Here is a 27,592-nt window from a genome sequence, read left to right on the forward strand (position 1 = left end):
GGTTCACTGGTTCAGACTATGTTAAGTGTTTTACTTATCCAGGCTACTTCAGAGTTTTTCAGTACCTGCAGAAGTCTTATTTTAGCTCGTATTTTTGATAGGTGTTGTTTAAAAATAACCTTATGCTTATACAATTGAAAATATCAGGGAATAAGAGAAATAAATGTGCTACCTTAGATCCTAGAACATTTCCTCACACTGTAGTTTGATATACAGTAGCCAAAAATGAATCTTTCCCATTTGTTCTAATCTGTTGGTTAAGTGCTGGAGACAATAGTATTATATTATTATGTAATGATAGGGAGCAAGGTAAGCACAAATGGAGTTGCTCTTTACCACTGCTAGAGTGGTGTATTTAGAGCTTCATTCACATGGATGCTCTAAAGTGCTGGTTGCCTTGCTTTCTCAGTGGAGCTAACCATTGGAATGCCCAAATGGGGATGAATTATGTCGACTTTAGAGCCAAAACATATTTGGTTCATGGCCAAAGTCACTCAGCTTCCCATAATGGTCTGTAGGAAAAAGACATTCTGTGTGTCTAACCACAGTCCTGAAGTTGATGCCATGGCAACTTTGTGATCTTGGTGTATAGATCTGCAGGCAGCTAAGCAGTCTTAGTAGAGGTGTTCTGTTTTTCTTTAGCTGAACTTGTTACTCTTGTCAAGATTAAACTTTTCTTTGAAGATGAAAGATTATTCAGCGAATCGTTAAAACCCTTGCATGTGTAAGAACATCAGCCCAATCTGTTGGTTATTTGTAATAACATTCATAAACGTCTGTAAATTGAAATTTATGGGTTTAAAATTAAATTTTATCTGTAGAGATGCTGTTTTGACTAAAAAGTGGTATTTCATGCTTTATGAGAAGCTAGATCTTTATGTTTTCCAGAAAAACAGAGAAGGGTCAGCTTTGGGTTTTATGTGTGGGTAAGGTTGGAGAAAACTGGGTTAGTTCATGTTTTTTGGTTTGCTTTCAGCTCCCAAGACTTGAAGTCAGAGTTGGAGAGTTTATTTTTCACAAAGCTGTGACAATGAAAAAAACCCAAAACAGCATATGGCCTAACAAATGTGCAAGGTCTTATTTTTTAACAATATATTTGTGTATAGGAAGCACCAGTGTTAGAAAACTGAGTTCTGACATTGAAGGCATAGTGTAACACCAGAAGCAGTTGCTGGAACAGCCCACGATCCTCACTGCATTTGGTTTTGTGTTTACCTTTAGTTTGAAAAGTCCCTTGTTTAAAAAAAAAAGTTTGTCTTGGTGGAGCGTTAAACTCTCTGATCTTGTCCTACAGGGAAGAAAATAAAGGGATCAGCTGCTCATTAAGGCAGAATATCTGTTGTGCAGCCTAATACTAATGTGTCTGCTTCCTCTGCTGTCTCTTACTACCTTCTTTTAAAATCCATTTTTTTTAGCGTGGCTGATTTAATCCTTCAGTATTCCTTGTACTTAGGAAGTTCTATTTCAGCAGAAATCCTATTAGAACTTCAGCAGAAGTTCTATTAGGAAGGGCTATTTCAGCAGGCTTACCTGACTAGATTATTTATCTAAGTATAAAACTCTCAGAGCACCCAGGATGCTCTCTATGCTACATTTGGGCTGTCCACATACCTGTCAGAGACTCCTGCAGTGTCCCTTTCCTGCTCACTGGGATGAAGGAGAGTCTGAACCGCAGCACAGGTTTTCTGCCACTTGGTTTTGTGCTTCAGTCACACAGAGTGCTTTTGGTCTCTTTTCATAGCTGAAATGTTTTCTTGCTACTCCTCCCTGTCTTTCAGCTTCATGAACCTTCAGAGGGTTGTCCAGTGTAGCATTTCAGATTTCTGGTTGTACAGGTGATACATTACTATATAGACTTCGTTTTCATCCACTGTTGTTGCTCCTGCTTCCTGAAGTACAGGTGTTCTAGTTCATGTTCATGGAATGACTAACTTTGAAAAGTCCTGTTTCTCTTGCCAGAATTCTCAGGAATTCTGTTTTTGTTTCCCCCCTTGCCCAGAGGAGGCTTGCTAAGATATAGGCTTAATCTGTTAAGGTAGTTTGGCACTAGAGTACTCAGCTCTGCACTGTCTTTGCTTCAGTGCTCGGCCTCCTTGCGTAGTGTCCGGAGACACTCCTGTGCCTGAGGGATGCGCAGGAGAGTCTGGAAGCAGAGCGCCAGGAAACAAACGGTGCCTGGGAGAGTTATTTCTCCACTGCGTGACAGGGAACAGTTGCTGGGAAATGAGGTTGGTTTCCTGAGGTGGTGCCATCACCAGTCTGGTATTTCATGTATTTTCTCATCTGCAGTACTGATTTCTGCCGCGGGTGCCAGTGCGAAGGCAGGACGAGCTGTGTGGGTCGGTCGGCTTGGCCCTGCACGTGTGCTTGGGTGCTGTGGTGTCCGTGGTGTCGGCAGGGAGTAGTTTGCTCTCAGTTGTGCAGGGGCAGTTTGCTCTCAGCCTTTCAGCTGTGCAGGGGCAGTTTGCTCTCAGCTGTGCAGGGGCAGTTTGCTCTCAGCCTCTCAGTTGTGCAGGGGCAGTTTGCTCTCAGCTGTGCAGGGGCAGTTTGCTCTCAGCCTCTCAGTTGTGCAGGGGCAGTTTGCTCTCAGCCTTTCAGTTGTGCAGGGGCAGTTTGCTCTCAGCCTCTCAGTTGTGCAGGGGCAGTTTGCTCTCAGCCTCTCGGCCATGTGATGCCTTAGCCTGGGAACCTCGCTGGGCCGCACACAAGGCTCAGTTCATTGCCGGCAGTGGCTTTGCACAGCCAAACATCTGTGCTCAAATCCAGAGCTGTTCTTAGGATCTGAATGCTGTTGAAGTTGGTGGCAATGCTCAATGAATTACTGCCCATTTGACCTTCTTCTGTAAATACTCTGTGTGAGCTGGTGCAGGGGTTAGGGTTACAGTGTCTGTGTTACAGTGTTACAGTGTCTGTGAGGTGACTGACTTGGTGAGGCACTTGTTGTGAAGCACCTCTCAGGCACTTCTGCAGTCCAAATGGCCAAAATAATTTTGGTAACAGGGCTGATCTTGAAGTCCAGTTCTTCCTTGTGAGCCTTGGGGAATTCAGCTGTACCTAGCTGTGTATGAAATTGGAAAGCTGCATGCAACTCAGAGCTCTAGTGATCTTCAATATTGTAACTATATACAAAGCTACAGATCTGTATTTTGAATCTCTCTGGATGTTTTTTATCAGCTGGCTTTAATTCATGGTGATGCTTTAAAGTTACAACTTGTGAATTATCAATAAATGTGGATTTCCTTCATGTTTTAGATGTCTATAATAAGGGGTGGTGTTAAAAGAGAACAAAACTCCACAGCCTACGTTAGAATTGTTCACAGTCTCATTTCGCTCTGCAGCAGAATTTCCCCCTGATAAGTGATCCAAGTGTTACTCAAATTTAACACCTTTATATTTTTAAGAAAAGATGCATCATGTCCCGGCCCTGTGAGGATTACGCGTGGCAGAGGATGTGCAGGGTGGCAGTGCAGGGTGGCAGTGCAGGGTGGCAGTGCAGGGTGGCAGTGCAGGGTGGCAGTGCAGGGTGGCAGTGCAGGGTGGCAGGGTGGCGGTGCAGGGTGACAGGGTGGCAGTGCAGGGTGGCAGTGCAGGGTGAGAGGGTGGCAGCACAGGGTGTGGCAGCACAGGGTGGCAGTGTAGGGTGGTAGGGTGGCAGCGCAGGGTGTCAGTGCAGGGTGAGAGGGTGGCGGTGCAGGGTGTCAGTGCAGGGTGGCAGTACAGGGTGGCAGGGTGTCAGTGCAGGGTGGCAGTACAGGGTGGCAGGGTGTCAGTACAGGGTGGCAGGGTGTCAGTGCAGGGTGGCAGTACAGGGTGGCAGGGTGTCAGTGCAGGGTGTCAGTACAGGGTGTCAGTACAGGGTGGCAGGGTGTCAGTGCAGGGTGGCAGTACAGGGTGGCAGGGTGTCAGTGCAGGGTGGCAGTACAGGGTGGCAGGGTGTCAGTGCAGGGTGGCAGTACAGGGTGGCAGGGTGTCAGTACAGGGTGGCAGTGGCGCGTGTCCCACCTGGCACGGAGGTGTTGGGGCTGTGTGGGGCGCGCAGGGACACCCCAAGGGCAGCTCTGGAGGAGTCCTGGGGCGGTGGTGGGGTGTGGATGGGGGGTCTCAGCGCTGTGGGCAGGAGGCTGAACACTGAACCTCCTCCACTCCGAGCTGTTTCTTACCCTTCCACCTGTGTATGCCCCAGTGTAGCTCAGACAATCTGTAATTAAAATCTTCAGGAATTAGCATGTTACAGCAAAGCCTGCAGTTTTGTCCAGAGCCCTTTAGTGCAGCCTGCTGCTGTGGGGAGGGCTCCTTCCACAGCCAGGCACCGTGCTGGGCTGGGACCTCCGCCTGCCCTGGGAGTCACTGGCTGTCACTCACCCCGTGGGATTAGCGGGACCTGGTGTCCCCTGCGCCTCGGAGCACATCAAGTGCAGGCTCAGAAATGTGTAGGGAGAGGGGTGGCTGCTTGCTTGCTGCATATTTCATATATTTGATAATTAACAGCTTTCAAACCAAAGTGCCCGTAAAATGTTTGCTGCATTGCACTGAAGTTGTGTATGTGGTGTGGATTGGCTTTTTGTGTTGTTTCTGTTTGTTAGTGGGGTGTTTTGGTTTGTTGGTTTTTTTGTTTCGGCTTTTTTTTTTTTTTTAAAGACTGGATCTTAGTCTTAGTTAAATTTAGCTCCAACAAGAGAGAAGCTGGAACTTGTTAGCACACAGGAAACGCCCTGACAGGAGGTTTTTGATGTGTGTGCTTGTGTGAATGTGAACTCTGCAGATCCACACTGGAGTCAGGCCTGGGGAGCTCTGGGTTGGTCACAAAATCTGAGTAGTATACAGATTGTGCTTTTCTCCTTTCAGTCATTTACAGTGAAACTCATCCATTTCTTCCTTAGCAGATGTCCTTTCTATATTTCTGACCATACTTTAACAAGTAAGTATTTGAACAATATCAACTAAGAGTAAATAGCAAAATACAGCCTTTGCTTTTTGGAACTTAAATGAGATGGAAGCTGATAGAGAGTTTAATGTGTGGGTTTGATGGTTGGGTTTGATTCAGGCTTGTTTTTCTTCTTTTTTCTGTGTTGTGTGGGGGTTTTGTTGCTTGTTTTTTGTTATTGTTTTTGAACAAGAAGAACAAAACACAAAATATTCTTAATGTGAGTTTTGGAGGGAGACTGGTTTTGTGTTTTACACCAGAAATGCATTTGAGTTGATTATTTAGTTAATATGCTTCAAGGTCTGTTTTACACTGGGCTAAATTCCCACTGAGATCACAAAGGGATTTTTTCGTATTAGAAAGGACCAAGTTCCTGGATTATTCTACAAAATTTGCTGGCAATTGAAAGTTTGAAGAAAAGAATATTACTACCACAAAATGTAGACCTGGTAAAATTATCAGCACTTCCCAACTACTGATACAGAATCTTTGTGTTCATGCAAGAATTACTTCGAAAAGTTCAAGAAATAATGTGACAACACATCAGGGGTAAGTTTTGCTTTACCCTCAGATAAATTGTGCTTGGCAAAGGTAGGATGGAGTGTAGGAATATTGTGCCTCCTAGCATCATGTACCAACCTAATGTGCAGTTTCAGAATTCATTGGTATATTCCAAACTCTGGCAATACAGAGCTGGTGTGCAGGTTTTTGTTGATTCTCTGTCTAAGCCATTCTTTGTGCCACTGTGGCTCCTCACCAGATGTTTTCTGTGAGTTTGCAGTAAGTCAGCAGTGACTGACAGAGCACTTCATGAATGTTTTACACTCATTTGGAGGAACCAGGCGTGCTTTGAAAGTTTGAGGAAAAAAGAACAAATTAATGTTGTTTTTTTCCTGACTAAAAATGCTGCACTTTGTCCTTAAAAGACAATAAGGAAAGGAGGACATTAAGTGATTTTGTTGTGCTGGAGTTCAAAGCTGTGTAAAAGTCTGCACCAGAGGAATATGTGGAATGGTTTGTTAGAGAGGACTTGTTCCTCTCCTCGCTTTTTGCTCCCCCATGCCTGTGCAGAGGGGGTTCCCCCAAGGCTCTGGCACCCCCTGTGCAGTGTGTGCCACCAGAGCTGCCTTGGATCTCACTGGGGACCAGGGCTTCCAGAGAAAGCTCCTTTTGTTAGCAGTGTTCCATGCATCTGCCTACCTGGCACCTGAGGAATCTCACACTGTCCCTCAGTCTGGGAGAAAAAAGATTATTTTCTTCCTATTTTCATCACGTCTCCTAATAGGAAAAACAGATGCTTTCCTCCTTAGTGAACCTTGCTGGAGTCTCCTTTCTACAGTTCTCAGCCTTCCCCAGGTGAAAAATTTAATTTTGTTTCTTTACAGTTTTTCTTCTGTTCACAGGATTTTGAGCTGAGTGAGTTCTTGTTGGTGTTGCATCTCTTCCCAAATCAGTGAACTCGACTCATTTGATGTACAGAGGGCTTGCAAAGCAGCCCAGGGATAGGTTAAGGGGAGGCAGAATACACTATCTTGGCAAACTCATAAAGATTTGCACAGTCCTAAGATTGTAATGAATAATTACTTTTTTTTTTTGAAGGATACAGGTTTGTATTCCACTACTAGTTAAATTCTGGTTGTGAGGATTTAAATTTAATTTTTTTTTGGACTCTTGCCTGTGGCAGGAATGCTTTCTGGCATCTGAGTTAGAGGCTTTACTGGTACTTGGCTGTTTAATTACCGAAAACAACAGGACAACTGTAAAATTTTAATAAATATGGGCTTGCCAGGTATTTCATATTTTTGGTAAAAGCATGTAGGATCTTGTCTGCATCAGGGAGTTATTGCAGGATGGGGCAGGGTGTGAATGTGAAGCACTTTTCCCCTTGCATAGACAAGTCTAATTTTTCTTCAAGAGCAGACTCTGGGATGTTCCACGTATTCCACGTTCCTGTCCCTGGTTTGAGCTCTGCAGTGGACTAGTCACTGACAAGGAATTACACCTAAAGCATGTGTCTGGTTTGTGTGAATGATGTCACTGGTTTTGGGGTCTGTGTGTGTAAACAGACCACGTGTGCCAGGCCGGGGCCGAGGGAGGCCTTGTGTGTGAGCCCACTGGGACAGGGCTGCCTGTCAGGAATGTGCAGACAGCTCCTTTTGGTGCTGTAACAAGGCCTCTCGATGCCATTGCAGTGTTCCTTAAAATGAGAAGTGCTTCAAGGGAAAAGGAGTTGGAAGAACATGGGTGTTAGGATTTCCTTGCAGTTTACACTACAGAAGAGTGCTTGAGTCTTGTCCATAAAACAGCACAATCAGGTAATTAAAACCAGAAGGTTTACATTTCACAAGAGACAGAAAAAGGCAGCATCCCAGGATTTGAGGTGGGAAGCAGGGAGGGTACTATTTCTGTTTTGCCACATTCCGATGGGTGAGATTTCAGGAAATAGCTGAGCCAGTGTAACAGTTTGTTGTGATTCAGAGGAGCGGTTTTCCTTCGCTCTGTACCTCCTGGGAGACCCTGCTCTTTTCCTGTGTCACCTCTGCTCCTCTGGCTCTGCAGTGCAGGTCAGTGAGCACAGGGAGGATGAATCGTGGCTGGCACAAGGCTGCAGGGGCTGCAGGGGCTGCAGGGGCTGCAGGAGCTGCAGGAGCTGCAGGAGCTGCAGGAGCAGGCTGACCCTGCTACCGTCCTGTAAAGGCTGCACCAGTCTGACCTTGAGCCAACTGGGCTTTGCTCCTCCTGAGTGAAATGGAAATAAGGTTGTTACCCACCCTGCAGGCTGCGGGGAGCTGGCATGTGTTGTGAGATGCTCTGAGGTTGAAGAGCAGTACATATAAATACCCAGCATACCTCCTGAATTATGTAACTCAAGTGTCTGGTCTCTAGGCATCCCCAAAAATGTTAATGTTTAATTCCAAAGTTTGCTCATTTATTTTATCCACAAAGATTATACTGCTTTATACCCTTCTTTCTGTGTGTGTGTGTAGCCGTGCTAATGTGTCCCAGACAGTCTGGGATGTTTGAGCCTTATGTTCCTTGTGTTCCTGCTGCTCATTCCCACATTTTAGGTAGGGTCACGTAGATGCTGTATTTGCTTTTTTTTTTTTTTTTTTTTTTTGTGGGGGTGGTGTGGCAAGAGGCACTGGCACAGTATATTAACTCTATCTTATCCCAGACCAGCAGGGGATGTGTTTGTTAACAGATCTAACAGATCCATTTGGACAGCTGCATTCTCTGAAGGAATTAACTCTGCATTGTACCTCTGATACAGGTTTCCAGCATTTTCTTGTGTGACTTGCCCTGCTTGAGCAGGGAGCTGGACCAGATGACCTCCAGAGGTCCTTTCCAACCTCAGCCATTCCATGACTCTGCCCTAATCAAAGAAGTTCTAATGAGTGTTTCCTCTCTGTCACTGTGGGCACCTCAAGCTGCTGTTGCACACAGACCACTCTACCTCTAGTAACTAAGGCTAAAGATAGTGGTCCTAATGAAGAAAACATCAGCATCAATTGGACACCAGAGGAGTATATTTTAAAAGTCACATTAAAACATGCAAAAGCGCTCACCTAGTAATAGATGTGTTCATCTCTATTTTTAGGCCTTTGAAGCAGGAAGTAGGTAACATGTCCCTTGTGTACAGATTTTGGATGGAGCTCTGCATTTGATTCCTGGCAAAAGTGACTGGCTGTGATTCCCAGCCATTTCAAATCAGGTATTTCATGATGAGGGATTATAGAAAACATACTGTCCCAGAATTTGCAAGGATAGCTGCTGTGCGGGGAAAAAATAGACCACAACACACAGTAGGAAACTCCTAACAGGAGGAGAGGGACCATTCTTGCTTTTTTGAAAGGGAGGAAAATTCCATGAAGAAACAGAGAATAAAGTCCTGAGAATATCTTATTAGAAGGATAAAGAATATAGGAGATCTGGAACTAGATAGGATAAGGAACTAAAACAGAAAAAAAGCTTTGAGTTTTATCAGCACTATGTTACTATCATTCAAGGATATTGCATGTATTATTGTGATGCTTCTTTAAAAAAGGAAATCTCAAGCAGATTAGATTCACTGGAAGCCTGGAAAGTAGCTGTGGTAATGAAAAAGTCACCTCTTCTGTGTTCTGGACAAAACACTGACAGGATTTTGCCTGGTACCCTTTATTGTTGTTGCATAGAGGAATTCTGTAAGGAAAATCATCCGTGAATTTTTTTTTCTGTAGATGAAAAAATGATGGTAGAAGCCTTCCCTTCTAGAGACCAGGCATATATTTGCATATTATATCCTGCAGTATTTTCCTTGAGTTCCATGCACCTACTAATCAAATACTACCAGGTTGCACTAGTGCCTTGGCTTACTATCAAATGATTTAATTTAGCATTTAGAGGGAATTTGTTTTCCTTTTGTGAAAGGATTGTCAGTTACTCTGGTCTCTGGAATTCAGCGGGTTTTTTCCCTGTGAGTGGTGTCAGATTAGATACAGTAGATGCAGCAGGTGTCCTTTTCAGTGTACAAAACCCATCCCTTTGACATGCAGCATGACTGAAGACACTCATTCTACCAGCTTATGTGTAGTCTGGTGGTAAAATCTCATTTTGAGGTACAGCAAAGTTTCTTCAAATCTGGAGCTGCCTTATGGGTTTTTTCCCCTTTATTGCTGTTTGGTTTGCTGGTTAGTTATGTGTAACTTTGTAGAAGAATAAACAGCTGTGGAAATAAGGTGTTCACTGGGCCACATGCTACCTACCTCACTATGTCCAGAAGAGACCTGTGGTGCTGGAAGTCACTGTTTTGGGTATTGCCCAGAGTACTGTTTTAGAGCTACCTTAGCTTACCTCTGTGCTCCACTGAAATGCTCAAGATGTTACTCATTTTGGTCAGGTCTGATTTTGAAGAAGATAGTTTGTGAGTTTGGGGGCTTTTTTGTGTGGTGGTTTTTTTTTTGGTTTTTGGTTTGTTGTGGGTTTTTTTTTTTATATGAAGGCTGATAAGAACTTCATTGGTGTTCTTTGGACTGAAAAGGAAGAAAAGTGTCTGCTTTGCAAGATCTGAATTTCAAATACACATCTGAAAACAAGATTCCATGCAGGCAGATAACTAGATAGGATTTTTTTATATGTAAGGTTTGTTGACTGCCGTATTTTTAGCAAGTTGAAAGTGAAACTTAATAACTTTGTCCCCCTTGCTATTGGTTTAGCCTGTTTCCTTCTGATAAAGTGTTTCATGATATTAAATCCCTTTATATGGGATAACTTCCTTCCCTTGAAGTTTTAAGGTGGTTGAAATAAACAGTAATTTATTTGTTTCTCTCTGTGACCTGCAGCCTGAAAGCCCCAGTAAACAAGTAGGTGGTGGTTCCCCTGTCCCAGCTGTAGTAGTTCACTTCCTAAGCTTATGGATTTTAGGGATACTTTAGTCTAGGAGGGTTTTAGTCATTACTGTTCAGCCTCACTGGGTGGACCTTACAGTCTCCTCAGTAGTGACATACGAGGGAAGTGTAGCCTTTGGCTGCTCACCCACTGTGAGCCTGGAGAACTTCTCTCCTGGCCGTGGGACGAGGTGTGGGGGATGCAGGTGGTGTTCCCGAAGCCAGCGGTGGGATTACTGTGCTGTGCAGATGTGCACTGTCCCTGGGCTCAGCGTTCCCGTGGGCAGACATGGCTCCTGGTGCTGTAGGACACACTGTTTTCTCAGCACAGACAAGGGAGGATCCCTGGTCACAAGTAGGTGATGCAGCCCTTTGAAAATCCTGCCAAAAATTATTAGAGATTTGATGTGTGGCCACTCAGTTTGGTGCTATTATTTGAAGTTTGTAGCCTGTCCTCTAGTTACAGATTTCTTACTAAGTAGGTGTTATTTCTGTTTATTGCTTGTCTTTAACACCAGAGGTATGTGTTACATCTAGATGGATTTCTTCTGCTTCTTCCCCCTTGGTGGTTCCTTAACAGTAACTGTAATTTGACAGGAGCAGAAAAAACTGGCTTAAATCCAAATGGCAAAGACTGCCCCATCCAGGCTGCCTGTGAGCCTTGGCTCAGGAACACAGGACCCCACAGCTCTTGCAGTGGCTGTACTGGAATGTGCAGGAGGCCTGGGGAGTGCAGGGATCCCTGCTGGATTGTCGGGCTCATTCACTGGGTGCCCAGGTGCTGGCTGTCCCCAGTTTGACTTTGTTCCATCAGTCCTGTCTGCAGCAGGGGGGGAGCACAGTGTGGATTTGCCTGGTGTGGAGGGAGCAGGTTAAACTGATGCAGAGCTGAAGGACCAGGGTTTGCCCACGGAGCTGTTTAAGTGCAGCCTGTGGAAGGAAAGATGGCTCGTTCTGCCTCACCTTTATTTGTGGCTGGTTGGAGTCAGTGGTGGTGTTTTACAAGCAGCTTGTGGATTTTCTTCTGAAATTAGGACTGTATCTAGGACAGCTGAGAAACCAGAGACACATTTTATTTCTGTATCCCTTATCTTTTGTGCTCTCTGGAGAGGACAGGGCTGTGATAGCCCAAGCATGTAACTGTTTGGTAAAATAAGACTTAATTACTATGGGTTGGGTCAAAGTTTTGGTTAACATGATATTGTTCTTCAGTTTAATTTTCTGGTTGTTAGTAAAGCTGAAATGCCAGTTTCTGACCTAGTTTTCATCTAGTTTTAGGCTCTTGATATTCTACTGACTTGTTGTGTGCAGGATGTCACTTCTGCCAAGTGGAATGTGATGAGTTTTCTTGCCTGGTGTTTTGACCTTTTCATAATTTGAGTAGGTGTTTGTCACTTTTTCTGTGTTTACCATGGAAGGGGAGGATGGAGAGTGATGGAAAGTGGCCATTACAACAAAGGCAAGAAAAAATACATCTGTGGTGATATTTCCTTTTCCTTTGCTCCCCTCTGCCTCAGTGGAAACGAGGTCTGTGATGGCCCTGGTTCCTGGGGGTTGCTGGCTGCGATGCTGCACACGGTGTTTCCTCAGGAGTTCTTTATAAACCTCATGGCCTTAATTCATTCCACAGTGCCTCTCTAAGTACTGACCTTCTGCTTGGGGAGGGCCAACCTTTTTTTTTTTTCTGAAGCCTTTTTATTGGCATGAGGGTTGTGTGTGGAGACAGGTAGTGAGCAGCCTTCCCCACCCTTGTTTATCCCACTCTCAGCAGACCCACCCTCCACCCTCGTGCCCCTGGAGCAAAAACTTGGGTTGCGGCATAATCTCTGTACACTGATCCTTGTCTGGCAGAGCTGGAGGACAGGAAAGATAATTCAGTGAATTTAGAAATAAAAGGCAGTGGAATGACTGAGGGTAATTTACTTCTGTGAGACCTAAAGATAAAATTGAGGGGAGCAAACTGCCCTGGTGAGAGCAGAATTAGGCTAAATGAAGTGAGACCAGGAGAGCATAGTTCACCCTTGGAGGAACCTGGCAGTGTCCTGTCAGTGATGACCTGGAGGGGTGAGGTTCAGAAAGAAGCCTAAGCCTAAGCAAGGATAAATTCAGCAGGAATGAGAATGGTTTGGTACGAGGTTTGGGTTTGGTTTTTCTTGGGATTACCTTGGGGTTTTTTTTGTTTTGTTTTGTAAGTCATAGCTGAAGAAAGGGGAATTTCTGTAGAAAGTGGTAGAAGTCTGTGGTCTTGGCATTTTCTCTGGAGAGTCTCAGCAGAATGGGAACAAAAAGGGAAAAACACCTCATCTGTGGTCAGATATTTGGCATACAAGAAACAGCTGTGAACAGTTAAGATTTTCAGGCTCTGTTGAGAACTGCTGCTCTTCCCCAGTGCAGACAAGCAGGTGATTCCAGCTGTGACCCTCCATCTGCACGATGGCCGAATCCTTGGGTTGGTTCAAACAGGTTCTTGCAACCTTTGAAGTGGATACTTCTGACCTGTGAGTGCTCTCCATCTGCTTCGGGGTAGTAAGAAGTAGCTGGGGAACAGTAATGTCAAAAATAGTGACAAAGAGCCATTTCTGCAGCAGCTGGCACCTGCCCAGGGTTTTTGGACAGCAGTGAATCGAGGTGACCATCTTTTCCCCTGTGTTGGCAGTCTTCAGGGATGTTGGCCAAAATAATCAGTAATCAGGTAAAAGAGTAGCATAGCAGAAAAGTGGGTGATTGCAGGGCAGAACAGGTACATCTCTGGCACCTGGGAAATCAGATCTAGATCCAGGCTGGTGGGAAAAAAGCTACTGCAAAAGCACATTCTAATAGCTAACATGATAATGAGGTTTTTCTCACACTTCCTCATCTTTCACCGCTTTCACTGTATTTTAATAGTGCTTCAAGGCATAATTCCACTTTAGCAGTGAACAGCAAAGTGGAGACATTGCTGTTAAACTGCAGCATAGCTTTCCTGGGGGTCAGGTGAGAGGGGAAAATGTGGAGGATCTCATAGGTGAGTTTAATAATAATTAGGTTGCTGAGGAGCAAATGGCACAAATGGAGTACAGCTTGTTAGTTTGGTATCTGTATTGATTTTCCTGCATAAGAAACAGCTACACAGGGTAAAGACAGTAATTGTTTAGGGTGCTGTATAAAACATTTCAATAATAGCTATTTAACTTCCGTGGGTCTGACTAAGCTCACTGGAAACATCATGGGTGCCACTTTCTACTTTGTTGCACGAGGTCAGAGGCAGACCTCTCCAGTGAGTGTTTTATCATTTTCATTCATGCATTTGAATCATAATAAAACAAATATATCTCATCAGAAGTTGTACCTTAAAAAACAAAAGTAAAACCACAGTTCTCTTCAAATGTGTGTTTGTTCTTGATTAGGAGTCTCTTAGATCTGGAGATATGCCCTCTGTTTATTATAAAATGCCAGATACTGATGATTCAAAATGTAGTGATTTGAAAGGATTTTTACTTACTGTCTTGATTTCTGTTACATCTATAACACCTTGCTGCTTTAAGTATTGTATTTTGCTGTGTTTTGCTCTTGTTTCAAATCTACAGTTCACTAAAGGAATTTGAATTTTCCAGAAAAGGGAAATGTTGAAACTTTTCTGTGTGTAAACAGTGACACACTGATTGCGTTTGAAGGCAGTGAAAGCAGTTTTCTGTAAAACTTGGGATTTTGGGATTCAAATGTTTGAATCTCTGCATTCAAAAATAAAAAATACACTTTTAAAAATACAGATTATTTGAAGTATATGTTTGATAAATCTCACACTGAAAGGTGGTTTTTCTCTGAAGTATTTCTGTGTAAAAGTAGAGTAAAGATGTTCTACCCTTTATTTCTTTGCAAAGAAATGTTAACTGGTTTTCAGGATTTAAATAAGAGAGCCTGAACACCACAACTGTGGGAAGCAGGTGGAGCATGTGGAGTTCATGGGCATTAACTCAGGTGGTTACCTACTGTGTAGGATTAGTTTATTTGACCTCTGCAGAAGTGCTGAACTCCTGTAGGTAGATCTCTGAAAATAACTCAGTGCAGGGGAAAGGCGGTGGAATAAAAGCTGTGAATGCAGACAGGAGCTGTGAATCAGCTACTTCCTGATGTTGGTGTCTTCAGTAGCTGCTTTGTATGGAAAATATTCTCGTGCAAGACAGTTGTTGAGTTTTAAGGAGAGACTCAAAGGCTGAGTGAAAATGTGCAGAGATTTTTTTTCCAGTGTCTTTACTTTCCAGAGGGGATTCCCCAGGTAACAAAGTACTTCATTTGTGAAGGTCAACAAATGAAGTGACCTGTTGCACGTGCCTGCTCCCGACCCTTTCCATGTCCCAGCACTCGTGTTTTATCCAGCTGACCATGTTGTGGAGTCCCTCATAAAAAGCTGGCCATACAAGCTCTGGAATCGAGGGACTTTCTGCCCCTTCCCTTCATGCTCGGAGCAGGAAGCGGTTGTATGGAATGTCTTGTGGATCTGAAGACAAACAGTTGAGCAGGTGGGAGGGCAGCACCCCTTTGAAAATTTGGTGTGAGCTGGGGGATCCAGCTTTGTCAGCAGCTGACAAGGTCTTCAATTCCACAGGCAAAAGAGTTCTGTTGGGACATTACCAGTATCACCCTGGGATAACAAATCTGCATCTGGTATCCACTTTAAAATGGAAATGATTGTTTTTAAAAGACTTTCAAATCTTTAGAGAAACACAAAGAAATAAAACCAAACAAACAACCCCCAATCAAACAACAAACCAATGGTTTCATGGCAGAATTTAAAAACTGAAACCAAGAAAATCTGAACTGGAATTTTTTACCGAGGTGAAAGAATTGCAATAGCTGAAAGGGTTCCTGAAATCTGAGTCAGGGAATGATCTTACTTAGCTGTGGGAGAGAGGAAGTACAGTGTGCTTAGAAAGACAAGGTGCCAGCATTACTGGAAAATATCCTATTAATGCCAGTGTCCTTAAAGCAAAACCAAGTCCAGTGTCCCATGCCTGGTTCAAGGAATGAGAAAGTACAGATGCACACTATTGCTGTTCAATTTGATCAGTCTTCCTGGAGTGTGAAAGAGGGGTATGAAGACATACTTTACCTGAAACTGAAATGCATTGAGATGTATGTCAGTAGGTGTCACAGTAGGTACAAATAAGTTTGGTATGTGTTTTGGGTTTGTTTTTAAAACCACTGTTTGTAACTGGTATTTTTAAGGTGCAGTATTTAGTTCATTCCCTAAATGTTCTCCCATGCACTGGGACAGGAGTGATGTTACCCTGGATCCAAGGCTGTAGCATTACTTCAGAAACCAGCTGATTTTCAGACCTTTCAGCTTGTGTTTGCAAACCAACAGCACATTTCACTGCTCTTGTTTTGCTGTTCCAGCCCTGCCCATGTGTGTACTCACAAAGCAGAAGGTGAGTTGCCTTGGAAGCGCTTACCTTTCATGTTGCATATCATTTTATAGAGGAGAGGGAAGGAAATGGCCTTTGCTTCCAGGTAATAGCCACCTTTTGTATCTCCACTGAATGTGGTGTGAGTCAGTGACCATCTTGCATGCCAGTTCTGTTCTGTGTTGGAAAAGATCCATGAAGAACTGTTTGCACAGTAGGGAAGTTGACCTCAGTTCCAAAAAGAGAAAATCTAGGATGGAATTGTCCTTGATTCCTTTTATTTGATCTCTCATTACCACTTGTCTGTATCCTAAGAATAGGAGTGATGAGTATACTGGGAAGTTTCAGTTCTATATCAAGCCTCTCTGTTTGAGTTAATAGAAAATTTATACTTGTCGTGTTTGTAAAATAAGTTAAATATAATACATGGGTTTTCAGGTCTTTTGGGTTTTTTTATTGCCGCTGTGTTCTAGCTATGTATGTAGAACACCTTTCTCAGATTCTGAAGTTCATTAATGGCTCTTAACCCTTGCATAATGCAGGCTTTCTAACATGGCAAATGTTTTTTGTATGGAAAAGAAAAATCTACTTAAGTAAAAAGCTGTGTGTAACAAATAAATTGAAACTTTTATTGCATTTATGTCATAGCTTAGGAGGTTGTCTGGGAGAGGGTGTTTGTGCATTTAGAAAAAGTGCTTAGAGTTGGTTTTCTTTCCTTTTGGAATCTGATAATCATAATTTTTAGATCTTGTAGCAGTGGGAGGCATTTGCCATTGAGAGTAAGATGGAGTGAATAGGAATGCACTTTCTCCTGAAGTACTGCTGGCTTCTGGAATGGTTTTATTCTGCCCCGTGCCAGGATGTTCCCTTTGGAGCAGGAGGTGTCCTCCGTGTCTCCTCTGAGCTGGTTACTGAGAGCCTCTGCTGAGAGCTGCTCATCCTGCAGTGAGGAGTGTCCTGGTTCAGAGGGAGCCTCCCGGCTTTCCGTCAGTGCCCGTTGTCCCTTGGATTCCGATCTGCCCCCGTTGTTTTTTCCACTGACTTTATTTAAGCTCACATTTCTTCTCTCTTTGAGCTGCTGCGCAGGTTTTCTTTTAACACTGCACCTGTTCAAGGTCCTGTAAATGTTGTGCTTTACTGTTACTGTATTTTTTTAAAGAAAGATCCAGTGTTCTTGCAACAATATCGTTGTCTTCACTTGCAGCAGGCTCCCTGCGAGGATCCACCCTGTGAAACCAAATTCTTTCATAATTACCCTCTTGTATTTTTTGTTCTAATCGAATACACCACTAAGCTCCACCACTTCTGGAGGGAAAAAGAATAAAAAAAAAGTGCATCCAGTGGTCTCTATAAGGCAGAGCTAGATGAGACCTGCTCTGTGAACTTCAGCAGGACTTTAGGTGGGTTGTTTCTTCCTTGTTCGTGTGGTGATACCCACTGAGTTTTAGTAAAGTCACTGTCATTCTGCATGACATAAGAGTTTAAAATGCCTGTAAGTAAAATTTATTGTGCAGCATACCAGCAATATACAATACTGAGTGATTTCAGGGGAAACACTAGTGTTTCAAAGCTGGACAAAAGTTAAGAATGTCTCTGTAGCTGGAATTGGACTTCCCATTCTTATGTATGATGTTTCAGCCTTGCCTGTGTGATTGAACAGTGTTTTCTTCACTGAATGTGTCTAGCTGTCAGGGCTGTTTCTTACTCTCAGAAAAGTCTTTGCTGTTGTGGATTGTCTCTGTATCCAGCCCATGCAGACAACGAGGAAGGGAGAGTGTTTCCACATGTTGCATTTAGTTGTTCTTTCTCATGATCTTGTGGTGGAAATCTAGGAGATATTTCCTTATTTTAGAAAAAATTGAGCAGTGTTCAAAGGAGTGTCATTGACCATGTTCTTTCAGTGCAGCCTCTTACTGGGTGTGCTGAGAATGGACACATAGCCCTTGCCTGTAGAACATGGCTGGTGCCCATCACTGACAATGTAAGCACATGGAGTGTGTGTGTTTTTAAAAAAAGAGGCTTCACCCTTCCCAGCTGACATTCAGCATTCTAGTGTAGTATAGTGATGCTGATTTTGATAAATTTATTGATGGTTTGTAGCCAATAAATAATCATCATTTGCTTCCTTTTAGTTTATTCCGTTTTTCGGTTAGATGGTCCTGTTTTGAGGATGTGTTTGTGGGCTTTTTTGATGCTGAAACCGGGGAGGGTTGATGAGTTTACATTCTTTGGGAAACACGTGTAAGTGCTGCCGTTTTTTCTGGCAGTGGGCAGGGCCAGCAGGAATAGCAGGGATGGCAGAGGGCAGGGATGGCAGGAATAGCAGGGATGGCAGAGGGCAGGGATGGCAGGGATGGCAGTAGCAGTGTCTCTCCCATATGTGCTGGTGGTGCAGAACTCAGGAGCTGGAGCATTTGCTGCCCTGTGCCCTGGGGTGTGTGGGACCAGGGACTGCCCCTGTCAGCACAGCCTGCTGGGGATGTTCCCTGGATGAGTGGGAACCAACCTGTGGGCTGTGTAGGGCTGTCAGGAAGCCACATGTGGAATATGATCCAGGCTCTGGAAACCCTCTTGTTAGTGTTGGTGTGTGTGCTTCAGGTTATTCATAGGAGCTGAAGAAATTCTGTTGTACTGATTTTTTTTTTTCTGCTTTAATTCATGAAATGAACTTTCTGAAGCATCCCTGTTTTTTGGACAGAAGGCTTTTGGTTTTCCTGTTGACTTCATGTGGTGTTCATAGCAGTCTGTCAGATTACTTTTTTCCTCCCTTCTTGTTGCATATTTGTACTGCATATTTTCTAAAATGAGATATCTTTGCAGTTTTTCAGTAGAGAAAACAAATGAAATTACAAGTCACAGATGCTCTCAGAAAGGGTTCTGAGAAAGACGAGCTCTTCGTACTTCCTTTCATTTTGTTTTCTTGCTCTTCTTTCCTTTCCTTCTGCTATCTGAAGATAGTTATCTGAAACAACTCAATTGTCTTCCAGGTTTAACAGCCCAAATGTATTTTTCTTATGCTCTGTATTGCTCTGCAGCCTGCAGTGGTGTTCAGTGAGGTTGGTTGCTGAGTGAGGTGTGGAAGGCAGAAGTGGTGTGCTCGCAGGGCACGGGGGCATTGCAGGGAGGGAGGGAGGGAAGGGTCTGTCCTGCTGTCCGAGCACAGGGGCATTGCAGGGAGGGAGGGAGGGAGGGGTCTGTCCTGCTGTCCGAGCACGGGGGCATTGCAGGGAGGGAGGGGTCTGTTCTGCTGTCCGAGCACAGGGGCATTGCAGGGAGGGAGGGGTCTGTCCTGCTGTCCGAGCACAGGGGCATTGCAGGGAGGGAGGGGTCTGTCCTGCTGTCCGAGCACGGGGGCATTGCAGGGAGGGAGGGGTCTGTCCTGCTGTCCGAGCACAGGGGCATTGCAGGGAGGGAGGGGTCTGTCCTGCTGTCCCTGTGCCACTCGCTGTGTGTGGGACAGGGCGGGGCTGGGGCCTGTTGTCCCCCTGTTCTCCACTCCTGTACTTGGCCTTCCCAGCTGCCATCGGGCTGCTCCTGCCGCTCCCAGTCAGCTCTGAATGCCAGGCAGGAGTTAGACCTTAATTCTGGTTTACTTGTGCTGGAGTGTCTGACAGCAACTAACTGCCATGGAACTGTAATTAGATGTGGAATGTGGAGAATGCTGCATTATTTTTCTGTACTAGAAGACAGTGAACTCTTAATTGCTTAGTTTAAGTATTAAAGCATTCCTCATGCATCAGGACTTTGCTTAACCCAGTGAAGCTGTAAGAAGTAAAGTTTCTCCTGATGACCCTACTGTTCTATTTATATTGATCCTGTCTGTATTTTGTTTGGATTTATGTGAATGGATGTTACTGACCTTGCATTTATTTTTGTTTCTCTCTGTTATCCTCTAGGAGCAACATTTAAAATGTTAAAGGCAGTTTTAAAAAAGAGCCGAGAAGGTGGAAAAGGGACCAAGAAAGATCCAGGTATGAATATCAATGCTATGTGTACTGTGCTGCCAGCTCCAACACAGCCCAGGACCAGGGCTGCAGAGTCCTCAGCTACAGAAATGCATTTGAAACTCCCTGATTACATATTATGGGTAATAGAATTATTATGCATGTATTGGGAAAAAAAATTAATTGAAAAAAATTCAGTGAAAAGTTATTAAACTGGTTACCAAGATTCTGTTATGTTTTAGTTTTTGCTTTAACTACAGGTATTTTTGAAGATAAAATTAATCATCAACAAATCTTACTTAAAATAAAATAAAGCTTATTGTACTGTTAACCATGAATTTAGTAGGCCACTACTTACCCGTGTCGCCTTCCAGGAAGGCAGGTAACAGGAGCTCTCATTGCAGTTCCCAGGGCAGAGAAGGTCCAGCAATTCCCTTTGAGGAGGAGCAGGTGCTGTGGACGTGCAGGTGCTGGGGCTGGGATGAGCCCTGCCTGTTCTGTGTCAGGCGTGCTGAATTTAGTTTTTGCTGCAGTGGCTGAAAAGCTCATGGACCTGAGGGAGAGTTACCTGTCCTTCACAGTTACAGTTTTAACTTCAGACTATTCATGTAGACTAATACATCTGATTTTCTGTTGAGTTAGATCCTAAATTACCCATAAGAGTGCATTTACACTCCTGGCAAAATGGATTTCCTACTCCCAGAATAAGTAAAAGCAAAAACAAATGCTTCTTTAATGTATGAAACCCAGAGTGTAATACAGCTGCCACATCCTTGTTTGCTGGAGCCTTGTAAGCAATGCAGTCCTTCTTTCTTGGACAAGCAGGTTATATCTGTGTCTGGCACTGCAGCTTTTAAACCTCTGCAGAGTTACCCTGAGTCCTGCAGGTGGAGGGGATTTGCAGTGTTCTTTTGCAAAATGCTGGTGTGTGTTCATCTGGCAGCTAATGTGTTCTTCAGGAAATGTTTGTGGTCTTGTGAAGTTTGCACTCTGCCACAGTTCCTTTTTAAGTGACTGGCTGATGGGTGCTGTGCTGACCAGAAAAAACACTGCCAGTAGAGCAGAGATGCACAGGAGTGATGAGAGAGCAAGACAAAAAGCATCCTGGTAATTTGGTGTGTGGTGCTGACTTGGAGTTACCAGCTGGAGTCGTTTAAACAGAGTGGGCTAAAGATTCCTGTGGTGAGGCTTTCACTGGTACATTTTTCCTTAAAATACTACATGGAAATTGGTTTAAGCTCAAAAGGAAAATCAGGCTGTTTGGAACAGAGCTCCTCTGACCAGGCTTTGATTAAAATCTGAAGCTTGAAAAGTCTTTTTCCTGTAGGTCAGAAAACACATTTTTTGTTTTACGATCTCATGACATCTGTCTGGATTAATGTGTGCAAAAGAAAGGATTTTCTCCCTTTGTTTTTACAAATACAGTGCTGCTGTATTTCTGAACACCAAGGGAAGAGTTAGAGCCTGGGAAGTGTTTTGTTTTCATTTTTGATTTGTTTTTTTTTGTTTGGATTTTTCTGTTTGTTTGTTTGTTTTGGCTAGTTTTGGTTTTGTTTCTTTTTTACCAGCAAAGCTCTAGAGTTTCATGTATTAATTGGATGTTATGGAAACCAAGTAGTGGGAAAAACTGGTAAGTAATGCCTGGCTGGAGAGAGCTAGAGTAAGGAGGAGTGCAGGAGCCGCTTTTTAAAAGGAAGGAAGTAATTTATACAGTGGATTCCAGAGATTTTTGCTTATTTTAGATTTGAAGATGATGTGAAAAATTTAAAAGAAATCTATGTATTCCATTCTATATTACCTCCAGGACTTCCTGTAAAGCTATGTCCAGTTTAATAGTTTTCTCTTTTGTTCCAAAGGGCCTTCCAACTCTTTTGGCTGTAAGACATTTCTCCATTTTAGAAAAGATGTAAAGCAAGGCAAAGAACATTGGTCTTTGTAGAGCTTATTTTTCGCTTGCTCCTCTCTCTGGTCCTTGAACTCAAAACATGAGAAATGGCAGGGATTTTTTGACTGTGGAGTTGTCCCACTTCATGGTCCTTTGGGTCTGTAATAGTCAGAAAAGCTCTTAAAATGTCCTGCTCCCTGGAGAGGGTGGAAATGCTCACCGGGAATGGGAGCTGACTCCAGAGGCAGCAGAGTTGATGTGGAAATGGCCATCCTTTGCCAGCCCTGGAGAGAGTAATGCAGTAGTAAATTTAGATGTTTCTCTCAGTTTTGTGGGCACATGAACTTGATTTTTTGCTGATGAAGTTTGGAAAAGTTTTCATTATTTTCAGAGCTTGGGAATGTGGGAGGAAGGAGACAGCACAGCTCTGTAGTGCTGCCCAGAACCCAACTGGGAAGATTTGCTGGGGTCTTTTTCCTGTGTATTCCTGGTTTAGGAGTGATGCTGAGTAGGTAGGAGGCAGTAAAATCTGCATGGGTTGTACTGGGCATCCCAGCCAGGGCAGGAGGGACAGTGGGGCCATGAGCTGCAGCCTGACCACGTGTCAGTGGGTTAGATTGGAAGAGGTGTAGGCTAAACTGCAATAGCTTTTCCTTAAACTGAGGTAACCCCAGTTGTCCCATGGGTTGCATGAAAGAAATGCCTGGAAATCTGTGTAATTCAGATCTGAGTGGGATGATTCCTGTTTGACTGAATAGAACTTCCTGTTTGTGTGTTAACTCTGTTTATTGGTTTTACAGCTGGTAGCCTTGTGGAACCAGTGCAAATAGGAAAGGTGGTTTTTTTCCTGAATTGAAGGCACAGCTGTTGTCTTAAAAAGTCTGTAAAAGGGTTAAAGAGCAAAAAGAAATTAGGACTGGTTTTTTTTTAGATAGCTTGTGTGGATGTTAGAATTTCTCATTTGCCCTGACATAAGGGCTGAAGACCTGATACTGTGCATAACATTTTTGAACTCAGCCTGCTGAGTATGGGGATTGCAGTTTTTCATAACTTCTTAAATTCAGGGTCATCTTGAAAAAGAGGGTTGCAAGAAATGGTGTTGATGCTTTGGGAGAGAGACTGAAGTGCTGTGCTGAAGGCTGGAGAGTGTCTTTGTAGAAATAAGTTCTTCCCTGACCAGTGGAAGGCTGTCCCGTGGGAATGTCGCTTGCCAAACGATGCCTTGGGCTGCACCAGAAGCAGTAGCTGGAGATATGCAGTTGGGCTCAAAACCTGCAGTTGCTTCAGTAAAAATTCTACAATTGTTTAGTTAAAATAGCTTATTTAGGTGTGGCTGGGAGGAATTGATAGGTAGGTAGGTGGCTGTTGTAGGATTAGGTAAAATGTAAATGAGGGAAGTTTAACATGTTCAAACATGCACATACATACTTATCAATATGTGCAAACACATGTGGACACAGGTGAAAAAGAGCTGTGTTGGCAGCAAGCTGTTCATGGGTAGAGCAGCTTTTACAAACAGAACTAGCGGAATGTATTTCTAAAGGTGGATTTGAGGACAAGGTGGTTGGTTGGTATTCCACTTAGACAAAGGGATGTGCCAAAGGAAAAGAATTTCAAATAAAACAGTTTTTTGACCAACTTTTTCTGCATCCGAATTTTTTCTGGTGAAGCAACCTGTCTTTGCACTGCTTCAGACATAGTTACTTCCATACAACAGAAATATCTGTCTGTAAGTTGATTTTTCTTTTGTCTTGTCCTTCCTTCCATTATGGATGAAAGTACTTGGTAAACGACAGAACCTGAGGGGGAAAAACCCCACAATCTGCACCTGTTACATTAAAGGAACAGAAAACTATTTTGGGAATGTTTGAAACCAAGCAGGAAGAGAGTAAACAGGAAGATTAATTCTTGTGTCCCAGAAGGTGATCGGTGGGTTTATAGTATCTGAGTTGAAAATGTACAGCACTTACTCCCACAGTTTCCCATTGTTTCTCAAGATTTTCATTCAGTCTCAGAAACAAAGTAAAAATGTGGTATTTTCTCCTCTTTGTCAGGTTATTGTTATCAAATAAATATTATCTCTTTGCGGAGTTACTGAGTCCTGTAGCAATTCCCTGGGAGGTGTCTCTGGTGTAACTCCCTGGGCCCCGTGGCCTCTGCTGAGGGCACACATTCGCCTGCCTTGCTCTTGGCCTTTATTTTCTAGATTTAAGATGATCTCAACTCTGCCATGTTTCTGCCCTGCATCTCTTCCTGCCTACCATGGAACTGTCTCTGCTCTCTCTCCTGTGTTGTTTTCATAGTTGATTGAGGTTTGCTTGTTGTCCAGTTTCTTTCCTTGAGGTTTTTAAATTGACCTCTGTAACCACTGGGAGATTTTCTGCCTCTGGCCTCTCTTGGAAGGAGCTGGCCTTTCTTGTTTTAATATAGCACAGAAACTTTGTGTATTAGTGTCACAGTTCAAGAAATTGAAGCCAAAGACTGTTGTCCAGGATCAATTTAAACAGGGTTACCTGCAGGGCTTGTCTGTGTCTGTGAAGAGATGATGATGTAAAGACTATACACAGTAAGCTTCAGAAGATAAACAAAAAGTACTTCTTAGCTGTCATTGTTTTAGAAGTTCTACTCATTCTTAAGCGCTTCAAAATGCTTCAGAGGTAGGTTAGTATTAGTATTTCCTGTTGGGTTTCTGTACTGCCAGTGGCTTTCACTATATAATTAGGTTTGTTTTATTTAACTGTCCTAAAGTCAGCAACTTGTCTGCATTTGGGAATCTGCTTTTTTTTTTTTTTACTTACTAAGCCAAAACTCATTCAATATAAAATACATGTAAAGTATTTCAATTTAAAAAGAAAGGAAAATCCTGTATATTAAGTTTCTCCAGAACATGCTCAGTTATTTCAGATGGCTTTTTAGTAGCATGAGCATTGTCGTTCTGTTGACCCAATATCAGGCCTGAAGGAACACGAATAATGGCAGTATTGTGCTTAGTTTGCAGTGCTCTTCCTGCACTAAATCCCATCAGAAGTTGAACATCAAATGTAGTACATGGTATGCATGAAAACTCCGTTGATGTCAGTAGAAATTTAATGTGGTAAGTAGTCGGGACTTTTAGGTTTTCCAGCTTAAAGGCTTGTTAGACGTTAATGTAGTGCTCAGATAACAAGGGACAGATTATTGTGTCAACAAAAAGGTAGCGTTTAGAATGTAGCACATAATGCTTTAAAGGAGAGAATCTGGAGAAACGAGATGGGTGGGTTTGATTTCTGAAATGAAAGGTATTGAAGTGCTTATGTATTTGTATGCATTGGGCTTTCAGTGATTGCCTGCATAATCAGATCTTTTGAATTTGCTTGACAAAAAGGGTCCATATTAGTATTTCTTGGGTCTTGTTTGATCCAGATTTGGTAGATCAAACTTAAATTTTTACAGTTTTGAGACTTAGTTAGCTTTGGGTTTCCTTCTTCTTGTGTTCAGATATCTTTGTATAAGTATCCTTGACTTAAATATGAGTGTACAGACTTTTGAATGTTGGTATAGACTGGATGCTTTATTTCTGCATTATGTTCTGTGGTAGATGGGAGTATTGTTAGTTATTTTGTTTGTCTGCCTTCCTCTTTAGGAACATTTTATACGAAAAAAGTAGGATGAAATCTGAAATTTCTTCCCTTTTTTTGTCACATCATCAGATAAAATTAGGAAATTGAGATTCAACTTAGCGTTCTTTTTGAAAAATAAGATGTTTCAAAAGCATGAGCTGTGATTGCTCATACAATGTTCTGCCATTCCTGTTTTTCTGTCTCCTTTCAGCCAAGGCCCTTGTTAGGAATCTGATGTGCAGCACTTAGAATGATAAACAGAAATGTGCTGAAATTCACTGGCACTGTGTTTTGGGTTTTTTTTTTTTATTATTTTTATTGCTAATGGCAACTAAATTGCTACTCTCTAAAAGAGGGCAGTTGCTGTGCAGAAAGGCCCAGTCTTTTCCTAAGACCTGCTACTTAATCTTTATTTTAGAAGCGAGTGTTTTCACTTGCCTTTAGCAGTGAAGGTCTGACTCTCAGCTGACCGTGGTTGGCTAAAGGCATGTTTGAACCCACCTGTCTTGCATTGCATCTCACTCACCTTCCTGGCTGACACACTCACAACCCAGCTGGGAGCATCAAACCTTCACTACCATTCTGGCAAATGGAAAGGCCATTAAAGAAAACAAGTTTGCATTTTAAAACTAAATGTGCAAATTTAATTGGCTTTTTCTGTCCAAACTCTCTGTGTTATTAGGCTTTGAATTTTAAGTGCAAAGGGACTTTGTGGTGCATGAAGTACACATCCACTGTCTGGAACATTGAACTTGGACTGGAATACTTTCAAGTTTCAGTTTGACTTTTTGTTGTTACTCTAAAAATATCTTGCAGCAGAAGAAGCATTGTTTCATGCTTAAAATATGGTTTTGATTATTCTGTGTTGCTTTGCCCACTTTCTGCTGCTGTTGTCGGTTATTTAGGAGTTTAAACTTTTTTGCTGAGCACTGAGTATTTAATGTGGTGAATGTCTTTTCCCAGAAGCAAATTCCATGGTGGTATCCCATGTACCTATAAACAAACCTTCCCCATCCCCCAAAAAAAGAGATTCTGCCCTTGAAACACATAGAAATCACTTCAGTGGTCCGAATAACCTCTTCTCTAAAAATTAGTTGGTTTTTTAAGTAAGAGCTACAAGAGAACGTTTAGTATTTTGTGTACTGAAAAAGTAATCCAGAATTCAGAAATAAATGCCAGAAAATGGGCAAATAATGTCAAGTACAAGCAGAGTTGGCAAAGCTCGTCCATTTAAACCTTTTATTCTGATGATGCCTGGGTTGTTTCTCGCTCAGTGCACTTCACTGCTTCCTTTACTCAGGCCGTAATGAGTTTTCTCCCCATTCCGTGCTAGTTTCTCCCTTTTTCTGGTCTCTCCAGAGTCTTAAGAGCAAATAAATTAAATGTTGCTCTTCCCTCACGTATGTATTTTCCATGCCAGGCTGTTTCCTGCCCCAGAAGGCTGGCTGTGGAGTGCCCCACTGAGCAGGGTGGTCAGTGTGGGCAGTGGTGTGACTGGTTGCCTGGCCCTCCCTTGGCAGCCTGGACACCGGGCCCCCATCCCTCCTGGAGCGCCGTCTCCCGCAGCGGATGGACAAGCACACATGGAAACTGCTCGGTTTCCAAAGACACAGAACCTTTAAAGGGCAGTGATCAGTGTTTGACAGTTAAAGTGAAGCACCTTATACATAGTCCCTGAGCCATTAGACAGTCCTGGGTACACTTGCCTGTCAGTTCTATTGAAAGATCAGATGTGAATGGAACATCAAAAACTGTTTTTTAAAATACCAAACCCGCTGGTTTTGGTACTCCCTGAACAGTTTCTTGCTACTTAGGCATAGTGATGCCTCGTTCTGGAATGGGCTTTCCAGATGGATCGCTTTCCTCAAGCCACACTGTTTTCTTTTTCCCACTTGTAATTTCCTTCCAAACCTACCTGTAAGTCTCTTCTCTTACTGACACTTGTTAGGGTGCAACACGTTCTACACAGCAGAATGGAGTTGGATAAGACAGTAGTGACATGTGAGCACATCTGAGTGTTGGCTGTTCCCGTGGCAGTCCCTCTGTAGTGTGGGTGGTACAGTTGCTGCCTGTGCTGTTCTCCGGCAGTTCTCACAGCGGGATCACGGGACGCGTGCTGGGCAGGGCCTGGAGGCCTCGTGTGCAGCAGCTCAGGGAACAACCTGTCTGCTGCCCTCCTGTGCCAGGGCATTAATTCCATCTCACCTCGGACCGTTGTGCTCCCTCTGGAGTAGCAGGGAATTACACCTGCTGAGCTCACCCTTTGGGGTCGTCCCGGTGCAGATTCCCAGGATTTGTGCAGTGCTGTCACAGTGCAGCACTGCGGGATCCCAGTGCTGGGTCCCTCGGCTTTGGAGAGCCCAGGAATGGGGCCTGGGCAGTGCCCTGGGCAACCTGCACTGCTCTGTGTGGCAGCAGCAGGGCTCTGGGGACTGACAGAGACACCATCCCCCTGTTCCAGTGGGATTGCCGGGGCTGTTCACAGGCAGA

At 43.5% G+C, this 27,592-nt stretch overlaps 1 protein-coding gene and 1 long non-coding RNA gene across 6 annotated transcripts in view; one reads left to right on the forward strand and one right to left on the reverse strand.

The window, feature by feature from the left end:
- Positions 1 to 27,592, forward strand: part of TANC1 (tetratricopeptide repeat, ankyrin repeat and coiled-coil containing 1) — a 68,363-nt gene that overhangs the window by 1,029 nt on the left and 39,742 nt on the right. For 3 of the 5 annotated variants that reach the window (XM_032692954.1, XM_032692952.1, XM_032692953.1), the window contains exon 2: positions 19,571 to 19,645. The exons of 1 other annotated variant lie outside the window; for it this stretch is intronic. In XM_032692954.1, the coding sequence (XP_032548845.1) occupies positions 19,585 to 19,645 (61 nt within the window). In that variant the 5' untranslated portion in view covers positions 19,571 to 19,584. Of the gene's footprint in view, positions 1 to 2,612; positions 2,797 to 19,570; positions 19,646 to 27,592 lie in introns of those variants that run through there. One more of the 5 variants, XM_032692955.1, reaches the window with a different exon arrangement.
- LOC116789296 lies at positions 1,059 to 2,663 on the reverse strand. The gene is made up of 2 exons (XR_004357966.1): positions 1,612 to 2,663; positions 1,059 to 1,288 (listed from the first exon to the last, which is right to left on the reverse strand). It is a non-coding gene; the product is annotated as an uncharacterized LOC116789296 (long non-coding RNA).

Source organism: Chiroxiphia lanceolata, chromosome 7, assembly GCF_009829145.1.
Source record: "Chiroxiphia lanceolata isolate bChiLan1 chromosome 7, bChiLan1.pri, whole genome shotgun sequence".
Classification (NCBI taxonomy): domain Eukaryota; kingdom Metazoa; phylum Chordata; class Aves; order Passeriformes; family Pipridae; genus Chiroxiphia; species Chiroxiphia lanceolata.